General features: G+C 37.4%; 1 protein-coding gene across 4 annotated transcripts in view; it reads right to left on the reverse strand.

Annotated features, from left to right (window-relative positions):
- The window catches only part of ECPAS (Ecm29 proteasome adaptor and scaffold), a 107,278-nt gene that overhangs the window by 55,238 nt on the left and 31,713 nt on the right, over positions 1-20,327 (reverse strand). For all 4 annotated transcript variants that reach the window (XM_045469471.1, XM_045469469.1, XM_045469468.1 and 1 more), the window contains 8 exons: positions 18,582-18,700; positions 17,297-17,446; positions 14,012-14,180; positions 10,993-11,132; positions 7,215-7,296; positions 4,940-5,059; positions 1,907-1,992; positions 1,578-1,656 (listed from right to left, as the gene is read on the reverse strand). In XM_045469471.1, the coding sequence (XP_045325427.1) occupies positions 1,578-1,656; positions 1,907-1,992; positions 4,940-5,059; positions 7,215-7,296; positions 10,993-11,132; positions 14,012-14,180; positions 17,297-17,446; positions 18,582-18,700 (945 nt within the window). The remainder of the gene's footprint in view (positions 1-1,577; positions 1,657-1,906; positions 1,993-4,939; positions 5,060-7,214; positions 7,297-10,992; positions 11,133-14,011; positions 14,181-17,296; positions 17,447-18,581; positions 18,701-20,327) is intronic.

Here is a 20,327-nt window from a genome sequence, read left to right on the forward strand (position 1 = left end):
ATGAAACTTTGCATCCCCAACTCACTCCAAAAGGAAATGCAGATGTCATAAATGAAAGGGTTCTCTTAGTTGTGCTAAGTTCAGGGTATTTGCAACACTATGTAACCTGCAAACACCAAAATTCACCTTCAACACACTGGGAAAACAGCTGAACTTAGCAGAAAACTCACCACTGGTCACACACTAGGGTCCTCCATCTCTAACCCAAAACTGTGATAAGCTAAGCGAAGAACAATTACCTACAAGTCGGCATGATAACAAACAGCTTCCTCTCATATCTTCCATTATAAAAAATTAAAGGGATCACAGTCATCAAGAGAGTGAGGTTCCCTCCTCAGACAGACAGAATTTTACATCGTTTTATGAAAGCCAATAGTCTGATGCCTCAAAACAAAGTAACCCCTCTGTGAACTGAAGTTTATACAATTAGCATAGGGCTCACTCTTCTGCACCTAAATGGACACTCTTAAGGAGTCATCTGTTGGGAAGACAGGCAGGTGTCATCTCCAAGTACAGGGATCGGGGCCCTGTGGTTTCACCTGGCCTCTCTAATCTATTTTTAAATATACAAATTCTCCCCTAAAAACCCAAAAGCACTTTTATTTCTACTGACCATCCCAAGCATCTGACTATCCATGCCATAAAAATAACCTGGAAGGTTCCTTAGGCCTCAAAAACCACACAAATACAATTCAATAAAAGACAGGAGAGCCAAGCCCCCAAAACACAACTGCACACCAAAGAATGGCTTTTCACTAATAATACCTGTTAATGTGCATTCAGTGCGCCGATAATGGTGTGTGATCTCCTTTAATCTTCACAATAATCCAATGAAGAGGTATTATTTTTCCAATCAAGAGCAGAGCTCCAAAGATTTTAAGCCACTCATCAAAGGACAAAACTAGGATTCAAACTCAATTCTAGCTCCAAATGCCAGGATCTTAGTGACTATACCACTGCAAACATGCATTTGTGTGTAGCTCAGACTTAGGAAAATAACGCTAACTGGAGTTCTTAAATCTTACTTTCTTTAGCAAATTCACCTGAACTAATGAAGACGGCATGGCACGAGGGACACAGCCAGGACAAACAGGATTCAAAACACTTGGTTTCAAGGAAGCCTCATCTCACTGAGCTTAAGGAATCAAAAACTTACTGAATGCATGTTGTTACAGAATTGTGAATAGGTAAAAGCTCAGCCCTTAAGAATTAACACTATTTCTGAATCTAAGCAAATCCAAATAAACATCCACATGAAAACAAATCATAAAATAAAATTTAATTCTTTCCATTCCATTTTTGCATAGTGCCTAAAAGCAGAATAAAGTGCAAATGCTTTAAAAAAGATAAGACCTCTCAAAATTCATATCAATTTTTTTAACACTTAGTTCCAAAAAAAAAAAAAAAAAAGCAAAAGGTGGCAGTAATTTCTGAAATTTGTACCACTTCAAGTAAAAATGCTAGAAATGATGGAACAACAGCAAACTGTAACTAACTAAACCAACATGTAGACCAGAAAGGTGGATAACATTCTAAAATAGAAGCTGTTAACAATATGTAAAAGACAAGTCACTTACTTCTTTATATTCATTGATTAGCTTGGTCAGGCCATTCAAAAGCATTGGACCTAGGGGCTTAATCTTGATTTCTGGACAACTTTAAAAAAAATAGCACACATACACAAAGCAAGATAAAAATCTCGTTATTATTTATCTTTTCAGATGATTACTTCAAATAATGAGACACAACTGAAATAAATTAAAATAATCTATTGAAACCTACAATTTTTTTTTTTTTTTTAAGATGAGCAAACATGGATTTCTTTCTGGATAGGAAAGAAATACTTGAAACATCTGATCATTCCAACAGCTTGAAATCTTACAGTCAAATAGTTGAAAAAACTTACGTTATACAAATGTGATGCACAAACTGCAAGGATAACGTTCTCAATTTTGAATTTGTATTTGTACCAAAAAGTCCGTCATACACCACCTACAAGAAAGGGACAATGACAATACCAATTAATAGCAGCAATTTACTATTTTCAAATATTAGGCTTCAACAGCAGATCTTGTGCACCACCCCTCGTTCTTCAAAATTAATGATTATAATCATTTTAGCTGACCACCGTAGGAAGCCAGCCAATCAGTGGCTCCAGTCAGTAGTCCATGAAGTACGAACACAAAGGTTGACCTTACAAGTCTGCAAAACTTGTGGCTCTACCACCAGAAAGCAACAGAGCTCACAGCGGGCCCCCTCTCTGCCACTCTGTACCACACAGGGGACACTATCAGATAAAACCACTTTGGGTGTATTAAGTTCCTCAATTACATGCAGTCATTCTGAACAGATTATATAAAAACTTCACAGAAAACACCAAGATTAAAGCATTCTACAAGCGGACAGTCGGGACATAGGTGCTCCATGTATCGTGTAGTCATGTCTAGGTGGCAAAAGAGTACATAGTACATGAGTTTTGTGCAGCATCCAGACTGCTCAAAGAAATCTAAATTTCCCAAATTTCTACTTTTTATGGGATAGTCTTACACTTAAAAAAAAAATCTCCTTACACTGGTTCCTAAAACTACTAGTAGTATTCTGATCTTACTTAACAACGACACGTGACTGAACACAGAACAGGACTGAGCCTCTAATGGGTAACCGACACTATGCAAGGTGTGGCGAGATACAAAGAGGGCAGCATCGCTCCCGAGGCACTCGATCGTGTTGAGGGGTCAAAATGTACATACATTAAAAATGATATAGGACAATATATAATCACATGCTACTTTTTTGGAAAAGACCTTTAGAAAATTTATCTGATAATGCTATATAGAGTAATATGGTAAAATGAAAGAAGCAAAAGGAATAATCAACACTAATGTTTTGTCAGAAAAAATAAAATTCATGGTGCTTACATTATATGCAAAGAATTATGCTACGTTCAAAATCAAGATGAGGTAACATATGACTAATTAAAGGCACTGGTATCAGGAAAGAAGAGGCTCATCTAAATGATACCTTAAAGGATTCTATGACTGAAAGGTGGAGGGGGTGGGCAGGGCCAATTATGTAGAACAGTAATATGCAATCATTAAAAACAGGAATATAACAAAGAATGTGTGCGATGAACAAGGAGTTTGTCTTTGAATATACAAAGTTTCGGCTAGATTTATTTTGAAAACACTAAATAACTACAAATAAATTATACACCTACAGGATATCTATGAATACTCTGTCACAAAATTCTAGCTGCTTATTATGTAACATAGTGTTACTACAACCAAATATTCTGAACCAAAATTATCAAGACACTGTCTGGGAAACAGTGCTTGGGAATACCAATTATAAAACACCAATCATGAAAAAGAAATGAAAGAAGCGCCGTGATAATTTTATGTTTAAGGAGACACAAAACAATACTTTAAAGTTACTCAAATCTTAGAGTGCCAGATATGGAGGATACAAGTTTTATCATCTAAGAGGAGGAAGCAGCCACTGATACAAAATAGGCTTTAAGAGGGAGAGATGCTAAGAAGTCTATGTCCACCATACAGTGAACACGAAGGAGAGTGTTCTCATTCTGGGACTGAAAGAGAAGGGTGGCAGGAAATGGGAACATTTTTCAGACGGGAGGTAGCACACTGGAGTGCATCCTGAAACATGAGTAGATGTTTACCAAGCTAAAGGGGGAAGAGGAGCTCTGCCAGGTAAAGGGAACATTCTGAGCAGAGACAGAGCCATGAAAACAGTATATTTCAAGAGGAACAATTTTTGTTGGAGCTTAAGGTACAGGGTAAGGTGGGGGTGGGGGGCAAGAGAGGAGACCGGAAGATAAATAACTGCTAACTTTTCAGCAGTTACTAGGAACCTGATAATTGAATGAGAACTAGTCACTGCTAGTGGGAAAAAAAATTCGGGTGGAAATTTAGGGTGGAATTAGGGTGGAAAAAAAATTTTTTTTAGAAAAACAGGAAAAGCTCTGACACTGATTTAAGCTCAAAAGCAAATAACTAATGACAAAATTATACCCAAATCTCTCTATTCCTGAGCTCTGCTGGTCACCACTTGGATAAAAGGTAAGAGCTTTTGCAGAGGGACTCATCCCACATCAAAAGAGAGTATAAGGATTTCCAATGCAGCAAAAGCCCTGGTGGCAACAGAGAAAACAGAATGGCTGTGGGCATGAGGAAGGGAAACAAGATAGGAGATTACTGGAATAACCAAATAAGAAAGGACAGTCTCAATTAACACCAGCATTAAATATAGGGAGATAAAGACATTAAGAAGGCAGAATCAAGAGGATTTGGCCATTGTCATCACATGGGGTTCTTTTACACTTAACTGACTGGTAGAAACTTGTTCACTTAAGAACATTTTTGGAGCACATGAGTGGCTTAGTCAGTTAAGTGTTCAATCTTGATTTCGGCTCAGGTCATGATCTCACGGTTCATGGGTTCAAGCCCTATGTCAGGTTCTGTGCTGACAATGCACAGCCTGCTTGGGATTCTCTCTTTCTCTCAAAATAAATAGGTAAGCTTAAGAAAAGAAAAAAGAAGAGAAAAGGAGAAAAGGAGAGGGAAGGGAAGGGAAGGGAAGGGAAGGGAAGGGAAGGGAAGGGAAGGAAAAAGAAGACAGAAAAAGAAGACAAAAAAAAACACATTTTTGGAGAAGAGCAACTCAGAAAAACATTAGTTTGAAAGGCCAGTCACCATACATTTAAGTTGGATGTTAACTATATATAGTACACACTCGACAACAAAAATTTTTTAAATCATTTCTGCAGTTACACTTGAGATAGAAAAAAAAAGATGGATTCTCATTAATCTTGTTAATACGTCAATGCATCTCCTAAATATCCATTAATGCATTTCTTTCTCTAATTAAACAGACATAAAAGTTGTAAACAGGCCATTTTTCTCTGGAAAGAATAAATTACCTGAATGTTAGCAGGGAACGTTTCTGCAGCTTGTCTAGAACGAAGGAGATGGGGGACAATCTTCAACTTGACCCTTGTACTGACTGGGTCCCTCTTCAGCTCTGGCTTCAGAACTGCTCCCTGTTCAAAAGATGTTTAATTATAACTCAGTATTTCAAAATTACTGTGTGCTGAAAAAGTCATGAGAGATCATCTAAATCAGTAGTCTCTCAAACTTTTGTTTCAAGATCACTTTACACTCTTACAAACTACTGAACACACAGAGTTTTTGCTTATATTGGAACACCTATCACCATATGCTACATTAAAAACTAAACTGAGAATTTTTACATATTCACTTAAAATTATATTAATAAACCTATCATATATTTTAATAACATATTTTTTAGAAAATTAACTATATTTTCCCAGACAAAAAACTGTACTGACATTGTTTCATGTTTTTCTATAAATATCTTGATTGTCCACCTTAATAGAAGAGAGTTGGATTCTTTTATCTTCTACATTCAATCTATTGTGGTTATGTTATTTTGGTTAAATTACATTTAAAAAAAAAACCCCAGTTTCAAAAAAGATACATGGTTGGAAAACTTGGGATGATTTTAGCCTTTTCAGGTAATTGTAGATATTCTTTGATACTACGCCAAAACTTAATAAACAACAGCACCTTAAAGGTTAAAATCTGGATTTGAAACCATTATCACTGAACTTGTGCATATTGTGTCATACTAAATTCCACTGAGCTATAACCTTTTAACACTTCTATAACATCACCGGTCATTTGGAAAATAGTGGCTCACTGAGTTAAGCAAACATCTCACTATAAAGCATTTTTAAAAATCACACGTTAATATCACCACCAGTCTCATCAGAAAAATCTGTAGGTACTAACAAGCAGTCAGGCTCATTGTGATGGGATTCAAGTTTCCCTAAATTCTAACTTTTGCTTGAAAGTTCAACTTTTACCACCGGCAATAAACTATATTAACTGTTCTTGAAGCCTCATTTCTTCATTTTGGAGAATATATCTGCCAAATACCATCTCAATAACCATAGTTGCCCTGTCTACAGGTAAAATAAGTTTTACTGCTTCATCAAAGATATTCTTAAGTAAAGCTGAGTTTTATTCTTTTTTTTTTTAACCATGAGAGCTGACGATAAAGAGCAGAATAACTACTAGCGCTATTTAGTGACACAGTTCTGGTCTGTGCTAAGACCCCAGCAGTGACACCCATCATTGTTTTAGCACCATCAGTATAAATATCAACATGGTTTAAAAAAAAAAAAGTCTCCCTATGACCCAACAAGGGTGCATGGACCACATTCTAAACACCACAGATTTAATCCAACCCTTTCATGTTCCACATGAAGAATATGAGCCAAGAAAAGCTCTGTAATTAGCCAAATTCCTCCTCCCCAGTACAACATTTATGTGCAGCCACTCAGGACCAGAACCCAGAGTGACAGGGAGGCTCCCAGTTCCCAATTCATTGTTCTTTCTGCTACATGACACTCAATTTAACCTAACTGGAAATGGTATGACTTTTAAAATAACTATTTATGGCTTAAAAAGCAGACAAGCAAACAAACAAACAAATAAACCTTGTATGTCTGGATATGGACTTGAGAACACTTTTAAACACAGTGAACCAAACAGAACTTAGGTCATTAAGCAAACGCCTTAATTTGAGGCTTCAGAAGAACCCACCTATTGTTCTAGATTCTAGACCAGAGGTCAACAAACTAGAGCCTATGGCCAAATCTGGCCCACCATCTGTCTTGATATGAGTGAAGAATATGTTTATGTTTTCAAATGATTCTTTAAAAATCAAAAGAATATTTTATAATATACGAATATTATATGAAATTCAAATTTCAGTACCCATAAAGATATACTGGCACACAGCCATGCTCCTTCTGTTATGTGCTGCCTATGGCTGCTTCCATGTTAGGGCAAAGTTAAATAGTTGCTGCCTCAGAACCACATGGCCAGCAAAGCCTAAATAATTTACAGAAAACAGGTGTGGATCCCTAATCTACACAGTGTATCATCATTATTTAAGCACAGGAATTGAAACTACCAGATCAAATAAACTAAATTACCAGAAAATTTTAATCCACCCAGACTAGCATGGCTTAAAATTTCCTCCTATATTTCCTACAGTACAGGTTCGGCTTAAATCAAAATAACTAGGGAGAAAAAATTCAAATATATGGAGCTCCTATCAACCAAATGTTTTTTATTACGATGTGAGAATAAATCAAAACAACCTACCTCTTTCGTCTTCAGTGGTATATCTCCAAGGTATACCTTGTACATCTTATTAATGATGGCAGGATTATTCCAGTCAATCAAGCTACAGAAGGTTTCAACACAGCTTGTTAAAATTATTTTTCTCCCACTTCAATTATCTCAAAAAACACACAGCCCCAATATTTGTTACCAAAGGAAATGTTAGAAATACACAAATGAACTGGGCAACTGACATTGTAGAAGAAAAGGAAAGGGATTAATTTAGATCAAAATTCGTTTTTAAACAGAAATACATTAAGTATGGGCACCTGGGTGGTTCAGTCGCTTGAGTGTCCAGCTCTGTATTCCAGCTCAGGTCAAGATCCCACAGTTCGTGGGATCGAGCCCCGCATCGGGCTTTGTGCGGAGAGCGTGGAACCTGCTTGAGATTCTGTTTCTCCCTTTCTCTCTGCGCCCCCCCCCCACCCCGCCCCTCTCAAAAATAAATAAATAAACTGAGGCGCCTGGATGGCTCAGTCAGTTAAGTATCCAACTTTGGCTCAGGTCATGATCTCGCAGTTCATGAGTTTGAGCCCTGTGTCGGGCTCTGTGCTGATGGCTCAGAGCCTGGAGCCTGCTTCAGATTCTGTGTCTCCCTGTCTCTCTGCCCCTCCCCTGCTCATGCACTGTCTCTCTCTCTCAAAAATAAACATTAAATAAACTTTAAAAAAGTACAGTAAGTCACTTATCCCACCCTGACTCAAAAAATCATTATATCCACAGTCCAATTTGACACCACACAAGAAAAAATAGACTGCATTCCACTCTCAAGGCCAATGCCATAGAGCAGTTCTGACAGAGCAGAGCTAGACTACGCTTGTTCAAAGAGCCCTGAGCCAAGCATCTGTTTAACCATTTGGAAATTCAAAAGTGACAAGGAAAGCGACAAAAAAATTTATCCATTAAACCCACACCCTAAGAAGCCCCTTCCATTTCTCTTAAATTGTGTCACTGTGATTCCTAGTCTCCCTCTCTTCCTTATCTATCAGCACATATTTGCAGCTTTATCATCTAATTCTATACAGCAGTCATGCTGCCATTAGTCACTGAGACTTGCTCCTTAGTGAGCTCCACCAGCAGGTGAATTAGAATATAGCGTTGATTGGTGGTGGGCACCTGCCCTCTGCAGCAGCCCCTCCCAGTCGTTTTACAAACCTAGCAACACTGCAATCCTGCATTTCACGTATCAGTGAGATTTAACAATACTGTCTTCTGTCTTTTGACATTGGTTCTGCTTCAAGCTATACTGTATCTGTGTAAACACAGTTTACGATGCTGCTTTGACGGTTTTTCTTATCCACCTCTTCTTTCATAGTTTATCAATCTGCCTCTTCCACTATCCTTGAAGACGGTCCATGATTCTATTTTAGTTATTATTCACCTCCATCTTTCCTCAGCCGATTGCTACTAACTAATCCTCAAGCTCTACCTCTGTTTCCCTTCTATAAATACATCAGGTATATTTTGACAAAACACACACATTAGTAAAATGAAGTAAAACTTAACAGTAAAACAAACTAAACACTTTAATAAGGATAATTTTTACTGTATCTTATATTTTCCTTTTGCCATCTCTATAGTTTTAGAAATGTATAAACACGTTTGATGTGAAAATTCAAAAATGTATAGAAATGTATAATCGGTACCATATCCCTCTCTATTCCCTTTCAGTAACCACTAATTTTGGTGTATCTTTTCCTAGACTTCTTTTCTATGCATGTCAAATGGGTGGGTGGGTACAGCAGGCAGGTAGGGAAATAAACAGATCAATAGATAGACGGATCACATGGAGAGATACTTCAGGATTTTTCTTTAACAAAATGGGAAAATATCTACATATTGTTCTCAACTTACTTTTTATCTCTTAAAAATGTCATACTATTCTTTCTGAAAAAATGGACACTTGTTTTAATAGACAAAGCCAAAACTAATTAGGATACTTCTAGACCACATTTTTATTTCCAACAATCCAATCCACTACATGGTGTAAAGATTGGGGCCAGTTCAAACACAATGAGAAGTTTTAAAGAAAGATTTTCTGATACTTCAAAACCAAAAGTCTATGAAAGGAAAAGGCAGTTACAAGCAGCATGAAGGAATTTCAGACCTGGGGAGGGAATATCAAAGTACAGTTCTGTCGAACTTTCTTATTTACAGAGCCCAAGATCTGGCGAGGTTATGAGAGTCCCCCATACTCAATCAGTGAGAGGCATGACCAGAAGTAACTAACTGCGTAAGAATCCGCTCCTCCTATATGCCACCTCCCCTGCCCTGTAGCAGTGAGCTGTTCCCAACCATCACCATACATGCAGCTTGCTTACTGAAATGGAACCATATTATCAAAGACACAAAGAAGTTAACTTCCTTATTCTGTAATACCTATTTGTATTGGTTTCTTTGAAAAGGGAAAACTACAATATGCATTCCACTGCCTTTTAGCATGTTATTACATTAAGCATTGAAACAAATTTAATAATTATTCCATAATTTGGTTTTTTCAACCAAGTAACTTCAATTTTTCATGTCATTTTTCAGTCTTCACACATCTCATTTTTTAAATCAGTACACACATTATTTTGTATTCTGCTTTATTCATTTGCCATTCCTTGGGAGCAATTTCCATGTTGCTTTATTACTTTTATAATTATTTCAGCAGATATATAATATTCCATATAGATACACAGAGTTAATTTACTTAACTATTTCCCTATAGCGAAAATAATTTGTTTCCATTTTTCTTACAATTGTAGGAAATGGTATAATGAGCAAATCTATAACATTTTTCTAAATATATTTTTCTTCTTTTGAATGACTCTCTTAGGATAAATTCCCAGAAGATTTACATAAAAGATTATAAATATTTTTATGATTCACTGCATACTTCAAACTGCTTTCCAAAAATTATTTTAGCTTATAATGCCAATCAACAGAATATAAAAATAGCAGTTTCAACAGAAACTAAATGGAGTTTCAACTATTACACAATTTTATTTACCAATGGGTACAAATTGGTGCACCAGTGTTTTATTTTGCAGATTTGATTTCTCATACAAAATATTTCCTATGAGGGGCACCTGAGTGGCTCAGTCAGTTGGGCGTCCAACTTCAGCTAGGGACATGATCTCACAGTCTGTTCGAGCCCCACAATGGGCTCTGTGCTGGCAGCGCAGAGCCTGAAGCCTGCTTCAGATTCTGTGTCTCCCTCTCTCTCTGCCCCTCCGCCATTCACACTCTGTCTCTCTCTCTCTCTCGAAAATAAACATTAAAAAAAATTTTTTTTAATTTTCTATGAGCCTTTTAGTATTTGTATTTCTTCACTTAAGATCTATTCAGCACCACTTTTCACAGGACCTGATTTTTACCGTATTAATCCTAATATGTACATATCCTTTATTAAAAGCAATCTCAATTGGTTTCACACAAAGGAAGAGTCAAAAATGAGTAATTTCTGGGTTTTGGCATTTTTCTTAACATTAATTATTTTAAGTCCATTTACCTAGCCGCCAAAGGTCTTATTTCATATGGTAATATTTCTAATCCATTCCAGTTTTAAACTGCATCTCCAAACAGCTTCTCTTCTTTGTCTTATACAGAATCCTGCTCTTGGGCAAACTGTCTTTATTAAAAATTAAGTATATTTCATAATCTCCTAAATCAAATGTCTCATTACAGAATCCTGAAAGAAGAAATCTGTGCTCAGTGAGCTTTTAGAAATATAGCCTCTTTTCATCTTTTAAAGGTGAAAAGAGATGTAGTTTACCTTTGCTTGCTTTTCAATTCTAGGTCCGCTGCTGTCGCTACACTGTGGCGTGTGTCACTAGAAGCAATCACCAGGTGGAGAACAGCTTCAAGTTCAGGCACCTGCTCAGCTTCTATGAATTTCACTATACCCAATTTGCACTGCAGATAAATGAAGGGAAGGAGAAACAGTGATCAAAGAAACAAAGACCCCCAACCAAAAATACTGTTTAACAGATCAGTATGGTCATATACCAAGGATCAACAGTAACAACAGGAGCAGCTCCTGTTTAGGCTTACATCGTGTCAGGACTGTATATGATATATATTCACGATTTCATTTAACCCTCACAATCTATGAGATAAGCAATATTATGCCCATTTTTCTGATGAGGGAACGGAGGCAAGGCTTAAGAATTTAGACACATAGTAAGTGATGAAAACAAGATTCAAACCCAAGTCTCTCCAACTCGAAGACCATTATGATACACAGCCTTCCTACTTAGGTTACAGTCTCTCTAGAATGATAAAGCCTTGAACTGAAGTCCAAATTTGGAGCCTGCAGGTAAGAGAGTGGAACATTATGAACAAAGTGCTCCATGGATTGTTTTGACATTTCAAAAAGAACTAAACCACATTCCACAGAGTTCCACTCTATTGTTAACATATTCGTTCTGTCCTCAATATTCTTACATACTGAAAACAACAGGATTTCAAACACACTCTAATGAAGGCAAGTGAAATTCTAACCAAACACTATTCAATGTAATTGAATGGCTCAAATAAAACACAGACTGAAGAGGGATTCTAATTTGAATTTCATGCAGTGTGAAGGAGCTACGAATTTCATAAAAATTCTATTTAGGACACATGTGCCTGAAGAGTAAAACTGTCTTTACCTAAAAGCCAGTTACATAATAGTTATTATGGATATGAATCAAGATTGATAGAGTTTATAATTATTAAATGACAATGGGTTCAATTTAAAAAGATATATAAACAGATCATAAAACGCTTGCCTTCCTTCCCCTTGTTCAACACAACCTACTTGTAACAAGAGCTACAACAGAAAGCACTCAAACACTTAAGCCATAGAAAAACAATTATGGAAATTAACTACACAAAGATATAAACAAAAAAATGTGCAAAGAAAACTGAAAACAATACTAATGCCCATCAATAGGAGACTAGTTAAAACCTTATGTGGTTTACACATAACTAAACTTTATATAAACATTTAAAAAGATGACTTTTTTTAAAAACCTGATATGCTGTTAAATGAAAAAAGTAAACTACAAACCATATATTATATATAAATGTACAATGTAATATAAAAATGTATTGTGTAAAACTGTAATAGTGTATACACACACACACAAACACACACACACACACACAGTAGGTTGTAAGAATGACAAACTAGGGGGGACGCCGGGCGGCTCAGCTGATTAAGTTTCTGACTTGAGACCAGGTCATGATCTCACGGTTCATGGGTTCGAGCCCCGCATTGGGCTCTGTGCTGACAGCTGAGAGCCTGGAACCTGCTTTGAATTCTGTGTCTCCTTCTCTCTCTGCCCCTCCCCAACTCATGCTCGCTCTCTCTCTCTCTCTCTCTCTCTCATGAATAAATGTTTAAAAAAAAAATGACAAACTAGGGTGGCAGGATTCCAGGTAATTTCTAATTTGTCTTTATAATGTTCTGTACTGTTTGAATCTTTACATTATCATGACTTTATCATTAGAAAAAATAAAAACCATTTTTATTGAAATAAAAACAAAATTTTATTTCATCTTTGAAATGAAATGGTTCACTTCAACACCAAACTATAAAATTGACAAAAAACATAGGCCCTTAGAAATTAGCAAATAATTACTGACACGATATTACAATTTAGTGGTAACAACTACTCGCCAGCACTTAGAGCTTTAGCCCTCAGAAAGACCTAGAGTCAAAGCCTAGAGCTAGAAGTGAGACCATGGTACATCTCAAAACCTCAGTTCCTTTTACAGAATGGAACAATTTCTTTACCTCTCTGGGTCGCCGTAAGGATTAAATGAGAGAATGTATTCAAAGTGCTCAGCACAGTGCCTGTCACACAGATCACACTCAAAAAAGAGTAGCCTCTACTACTATTTACCTTTCTTTCTTACTTACATCCTGGTTTGAGGAGGGGAAAAAAAGATCTATAACACATGAAGAAGTAAATCTACTCAAACATAACCCTCACTGAACAAATCATTCTATAAACCTGTGAGTGGCAGGAATGCCCCGCTTGCCTTTTTCCCTCTCCTGGGGAACACTGTTTTGATCAGTGGTCAGTTACATTCCCAAAAAGAAAAAGATCAAATCATTTAGACTGCCATGGAGAGATAAAGGAAGGATTGGAAGACTAACCCATGTTGCTTGAATTCCAAAATAATTACATACTGATCTCATCTGTTCTTCCCTGAGGTGCCTGAGGGCACAGACACAGTGAGGCAACTTCTCTGGAGAGCACCAGTCTTTTTTAAAAGCTGCTCAGAGAACATCTGTGTCCTGTTTAAATCCAGAATAAAATTCTTAATGCCAATTTTTAAATTCCCAGGAAGAAATATAAAAGGGAGTCATGCTTTTCCCCCATATTGTCACATATGAGTATAGGAGTTCTTCAGTTTACACAAAAGGTACAGCCCTAAAAAGCTGAATAACCTGAGATAAATTGTATTTTAACTTCACCAAAATAGCTAGATGATTATTAAACCTATAATTAAAAGCTAAAATGAAAGAAGTGAGACATAGTCTCTTAGGGGGCTGTATTTTACCCCTGAACTACGTACACAATGTTAGAAAAACTGAAGAGCGCTTCCCACTCCTCCCTTCCCTTGGGGCTTTAACAAATAACTGACACCATGAAGAGAGCACATTACATCAATCGGTCCTTGCAAACATATTTCATTAGAGAGCCTGAATACGTGGGAATTATGTTACACATGCTTCCATGGACTTCATAGGGGCTGGTACACAGGGGGAGGTTCCATTATGAACAAGCAGTGTACGATACCTGTTCCAACTGTTCAGGTGTCCACGGGTTATCACCAATAACTCGCTTAGCTGCATAAAAACTCATTCCTGGAGGAGGCTGTGGTATTCCAGAACCTCCCCCACTATTTGAAGAAGAACTCTGTCCTGAAGATGAATTTTGGCGACTCTGGGATTCATTTAACACATATCTGAAAAGGAAACAGAAATTTAACCTCCTTCTTAAAACACATACACACACATGCATATTTAATACAATCAGTTATATACTTTTCTCCCAGAGAATTTTTCTAGAATACTTGAAATTACAATTTCATCATAAAGAAAAATTCTAAAGGTGTCTAAAAAACCTATTTACATCTTTAACAAATTAACTGTTAAGAGTCCATCTGTTCAACTTTGTTACAAATGAACCATTACAGTTACCAACAATGAGTATAAATATTTTGCTCTCAATCTATAAATACAACTATTCAAGAGCCACTATGGGCCCACTGCATTTTGAGTTTCTGGTTGAACAATAACAGAGAAAGGTTAGCTGACTGCAAGAAGGGCCTAAAAAAAAAAATTATTATTCTATATCCAAAGCACAGAACATTTTTAGTCAGTCCCATTTTTGTTAAGTTGCAATCCACCTCCAATTCTCCTTATATCCCTGCATTAGAAAACCCACTGAAACCTCCAACACATACACTCCAAACACATAACACCCCTAAAAGGAAAAAAAAATTCAAAAGAACCCAAAGAGGAAAAGTCATAACAATTAGCTTTTCCCATTGTATGTTCAAAGCCCTTTGTAGCTACTTATTAATTTACCATCCTATTTCCATTTTTGGCTTCTATAGATTAAACATAAGATTTCTGGTAAATTATTTTTGATCCAGTTAAACTGGTAGTCCTCATCTAGGAAATGAAAATTTTGAAAAAAAAAATTTAATTCAAGTCCCTTCCAAACTCTAAAGTTCTATGCTGACTTATTATGACTGAACATTAAAATGAAATACTCGCTGTTGGGGCACCTGGATGGCTTCAGTAGGTTGCATGTCCAACTCTTGGTTTTGGCTCAGGACATGGCCTCATGGCTTTGTGGATTCGAGCCTCACATCATGCTCTGTGCTGGCAGCACGAAGCCTGCTTGGGATTCTCTCTCTCCCTCTCTAGCTGCCCTTCCCTGACTTGTGTTATCTCTGTCTCTCTCAAAATAAATAAATAAACTTAAAAAAAAAATTTTTTTTAATGAAATGCTCGCTGTAATAGAAATTACACACTTGGATCCTGATGGTATAGTAAATTATTCTATATTATTTACTTGCTATATCCATTCAATTCCTAAATCCATCTACTAAAACAAAAAAAAAAAAAAAAAAAAAACAGGGGCGCCTCGGTGGCTTAGTCGGTTGAGCGGCCGACTTTGGCTCAGGTCATGATCTCACGGTTTGTGAGTTCGAGCCCCGCGTTGGGCTCTGTGCTGACAGCTCAGAGCCTGGAGCCTATTTCAGATTCTGTGTCTCCCTCTCTCTGACCCTCCCCCGTTCATGCTCTGTCTCTCTCGGTCTCAAAAATAAATAAATGTTAAAAAAAAATTTTTTTTTAAATAAAAAACAAAACAAAACAAAAAAAACCTGTTAAGGAACCACTTTAATATTTTTATAAAAATAAGGCAAATTCTCACTGGTAAGAAAAACTGGATTGAGTACATTATGTGCCAAAGTTAAATTTGGATTTGGTAAGAAAAACTGGATTGAGTACATCATGTGCCTAAGTTAAATTTGGATTTCAGAGTTTATTTACCAAAGCCATCATCACCTGCCAATTCTGGCTGCCTCCTGATTTAACAATTATAAAAAGGAGGTTTTCATTTATTTCTAAGTTATAAGCAAGACTGGTGGTGGTCAGTAAATTAATCAATAATTACCAAACAGCTAACATTATGCAAAACATCATCCTAAGCACAAGTCAGAAGCATACCAAGAGGTGTGAGGTTGAGTCCCTGCCATCTGGAGCAAGCTGAGATAATAACGCATATAACAGCGTTTGACATGATATCACAGGGCAAAGAAACCACCGAAAAATAAGAAATGGTATGACAGGTACTAGATAGAGGTAGTGGAAGTGTTTCAAGGTCTGAAAAATAAAGCCACCAAACAAGAGAGGTGGGAAGGAAGCAAACTGGAAAGGAAGGAAATCGTATAGCACAAACCCTCTTGTGTCTGGATGGAGGGACAGCTGATATGGGGCTCCGCACGGTAAGCTTATAGTGTATGTTCTACTCTTGATCAGGGAAGAGACAAGAAAAGCAGCATTTTAGATCAATATCTCTGGAAGCAAGAAAATAATTAGGCCAGAAGCTGATCACAACCTGGGCCACTGTGCCAGGGACCAGAGCTAGGTAAAACAGCTCTTGGCTTTAACAAGTCCCAATCCATTAGGGAAGACAGACGTGTCAGCAGTGTGATAAATACACAAAGTGGTGATACAGATGGATGTGAGTGTCATTAAGGACACAGAAAATGGCATCCTCTGCCCAGGGAAAGAAATTCATGCCAGAGACACACACTGCTGATGTCTAAGCTAGTTTGAGGTGCTTTTTCAAAGCAGTTTTTTTGGCCGTTGTTTTCTTTTTCTTTCTTTCTTTCTTCCCTGCTTTTTTGATGGGCAAGCATTCTAAGCAGAGAGAACTGTACTGTCTTAAAACACGAAAGGCAAGGACACATAAGAGCGCATCAAATGCATGAGTAGTAACGACTGGAAAACGATAGCCCAAGGACTTTAAGGTGTGACTGGTAAGAGGCGCGCATAAAAATCAGGGACCTTTCTGGCAGTGTAGAGAGTTTTGAAGAGCAGCTGGTGAGAAAGTCGTGACAAGAGCTGAACAGAGACGAAAGTAGATGGCAGCGGGCAGCGGTGAGAGCGGTTCCAGGATGCACCAGGGAGCACAGAGGGGGAATTATCGGACTGGTATTAGCGAAAAGGAAAAGGAAAGCTGGAGGCAATTTATAACTATACCGACTCAGCTATGAGAACCATCACAGCACTGATGGCAATTAAAGAAAAGGATCTATTTTTATGGGGAAAAACTGATTTCAGCTTGGACAGGTTGAGCCCAAAATGGTTACAGCAGTTCCACACCTGTGAGGGTCAATGAGCAGCGGAGCTGGGGTTTAGCAGAGGTCAGGGCTGCAGCAAACATGAAAATCTGAGACATATCCAATTTCAAGCAAAAGCTGAATCATTTAAAAGAGTACTTCACTCCACACAGTAAAAGCAGTTACTAATAAGGCTGCTTTGTTTTGATTTCTTAACCTACCCGTAAGGCATCAGAAGGACATCTAGCATGAAGTCCAAAAGCAGCTGCACAGTCTTTGGTTTCTCAGCAAGATTAAACGGAGAAGCTGATTTTGATGATTCAACAGGGTATTTCATGTGAAAAAGGGTTGGTATTAAAAGATGCATTAAGCTGAAAAAACAATTACATTTATTGCAACTACTTTAAAAATAAGGTTTTTATAACATGCAAATAACAGACAAAACAAAAATCATATAACATAAAGTGGCAAGTGTAGCAAGGGCCATGCATTTTCAACACCACCAATTTACAAAGTCCTAAACCCAGGGGCTAGCCTAGCTTGCTCTGCTACTGAAACCTCAGTATACTGAGCAAAGACTGCCATTTAGCCAACCTGGCTCATCACCAAAAACACCAGAAACAAATGTACAAAATACGACCTCGTTGTTAGTATCTGAAGTTACCAAAAGAGTTTTCTATTAAACTTTAGGTAGTTCAACTTACAACATGTTCCCTCAATATTTTTTTTTCTTTTCCATAGTTAATTAAAGTTATTCTAAAGCTAAAAAAATAAAAAGCAATGGTTTAATATTTTGAATAAACATCCACTGTGTGAATTTATGTAACACGCCTTCCGTAATTCTTTCATTACACCTTTTGCTATTCTTAAAAACACATGAAAACTTCAAAGAGTGCTTGCACTGTTTATCAGTTGTATTTGTAAAAACGTGGATTACAGTTTCTCTTTTAAAAATATACACACTCTAAAAAGTAAAGTAAAACCACCACTTAACTCCATCTTTCCTCCACAGTTCTGTGCTCTTCCTGACGATGCTCACTACAATCAGGCTACCCTACAGAACTCTGAGCCAAACCTGGACACTAAGTGTGTTATCTAAACCTTTTCACCCCTCCAATTCCCATATTAATATAAACAAGTGATCTGTTCCTTAAGAAAACTGCTCTAAGACTTCATACCCTCCGAAATGTTTTGATGAAAAGCACTTTATAACTAATTTGTGCAATCACATGAAATTAGCTTCTTCAAAATAATTAACAAAATAAATGCATTTAGATTGAGAAACACGTTGTTAGTTCTGCACATTTTCAATATGCTCACATCAAGAAATTTTATAATTACCAAAACAGTAACAATTAAATAACACAGGAAATTCAATTATTTGTCACCTGAAAGAGCTCAAGCCTTCACATTAGCCCAAGTAAAACAAAACATGCGACTTTATTTTTTTGAAAGGTAGCTGTAGACTCATGCAGGTGAGAGGTAAGATAACTGAGGAGACCGTACCTATCCTGCTGTGGCTGAGGCTTCCCTTCCATGGCAGTAAGAAGCGTGGGGGCCAGTTCACATTGTTTTTCCACTGGCAGGCGAGGATAGCCCATCTTAACATAAATTATAGTAAAATTCTAATGCAATGAGAGAAAAGCAGGTGAGTGTGAAGGAAATACTCTGGGATTTCAAAGAAAACACACGGTTGATAACTTAGGGAGTTCTGTCATAACAGAGAAATTACATTCTCTCTCCATACATTTACCACGTGTTTATTACAGCTTGATCAACTAGTACATTTCAGGAAGAATTCCAGCCCTATTTAGTCAAAATGCTTGCTTTAAGATGTGCTTCACGTGAGGGAGCATGACCTAATCGAAAGTACTCATGCATACATCTATCAAACATTCCATTTTTTCACCTTAAATACATAAAATTTTATTTGTCAATTATGCCTCAATAAAGTTGGTGGGGTGGGGGGAATAAAGCACTCAAATATGCAATGTTCGCTGAAAAGGAAAAGTAAGCATTTGGCCAATCTGAACCTACAGGCTACACATTAGCATTAATCCTTTGAAGCTAAGAGGAGACCAACTGTGAAATCCTAGGCTGTTGTTTCCCAACTGGTCAGTTACTACAGCCTCCTCAGTACATGGCAGTGCTCTGGTTCCTCACCCGGACAACTGACCAATGAATGATGAACCAAGGCAAACTGAGTGCTGTGGGTATGTCTGTATTGCTATAATCTGTATGAATGCCTCACTGTAAGCAAACTTATAAATGCGTATCTGGATCCACGCATAATTAAAGATTTGCTTTTCTGAAGGAGTCTTCACTTTATGAAGGAGGCTTCATAAGGTTATTCCTTTGAAGACATTCTCTTTGGCAGTTTTATTGGTACCTAATGTTCCTATCTGCTTAAAGAAAGGGACATCTGTAATGAAGCAGTATGTACAAAGCAGGCACAGAAAGATGTCTGGACCAGTACATGGCTCCCAAGGTTTGGAATCCAGATGTTAGATAAGACCCAATAGATTCTGCCTCAAAGCTAGAAACAACAAGGCCAGGAAGAGATCATCTGACATCACATGGCATCCACACTCTTATACATTTACTTTTCATGAAGACAACAATTTAATAGGAGTATTTCTTACCAGGCTCAGTTTACTTCATTTTTAAAAAGGATACCTTTCTGAACACATCAGAAACAGAATTTTTAAAAATTCAGCTTCCTATCCTTGCCATTTACCCTTTCGTTTCCTTCTTCTATTATCATTTATTCATGCCTATGCTACATAACCCTTTCTTCTCTCTATTCAGACTGGTCTCACACAAGCTTCTGCTAAGAATCCAATCATTCCTGGGGCGCCTGGGTGGCTTGGTCGGTTGAGTGTCCAACTTCGGCTCAGGTCATGATCTCGCGGCCAGTGAGTTCGAGCCCCGCGTCGGGCTCTGTGCTGACAGCTCAGAGCCTGGAGCCTGTTTCAGATTCTGTGTCTCCCTCTCTCTGTGACCCTCCCCCGTTCATGCTCTGTCTCTCTCTGTCTCAAAAATAAATAAAAATGTTAAAAAAAAAAAAAAAAAAAAAAAAAGAATCCAATCATTCCTTTATATACCAGCATACCTGACAAGTCATTTCACCAACCTTCCTTTGCCCCATGGAAATGACCATGCCTTATCCTACTCCTACCATTTCAGTGGAAAAACAGTGTGTCATCTAAAGGAAAACATCGCATATTCCATTTAGAATTAGTCTTAGGTGAG

The sequence above is a fragment of the Leopardus geoffroyi genome, chromosome D4 (assembly GCF_018350155.1).
Source record: "Leopardus geoffroyi isolate Oge1 chromosome D4, O.geoffroyi_Oge1_pat1.0, whole genome shotgun sequence".
NCBI lineage: Eukaryota > Metazoa > Chordata > Mammalia > Carnivora > Felidae > Leopardus > Leopardus geoffroyi.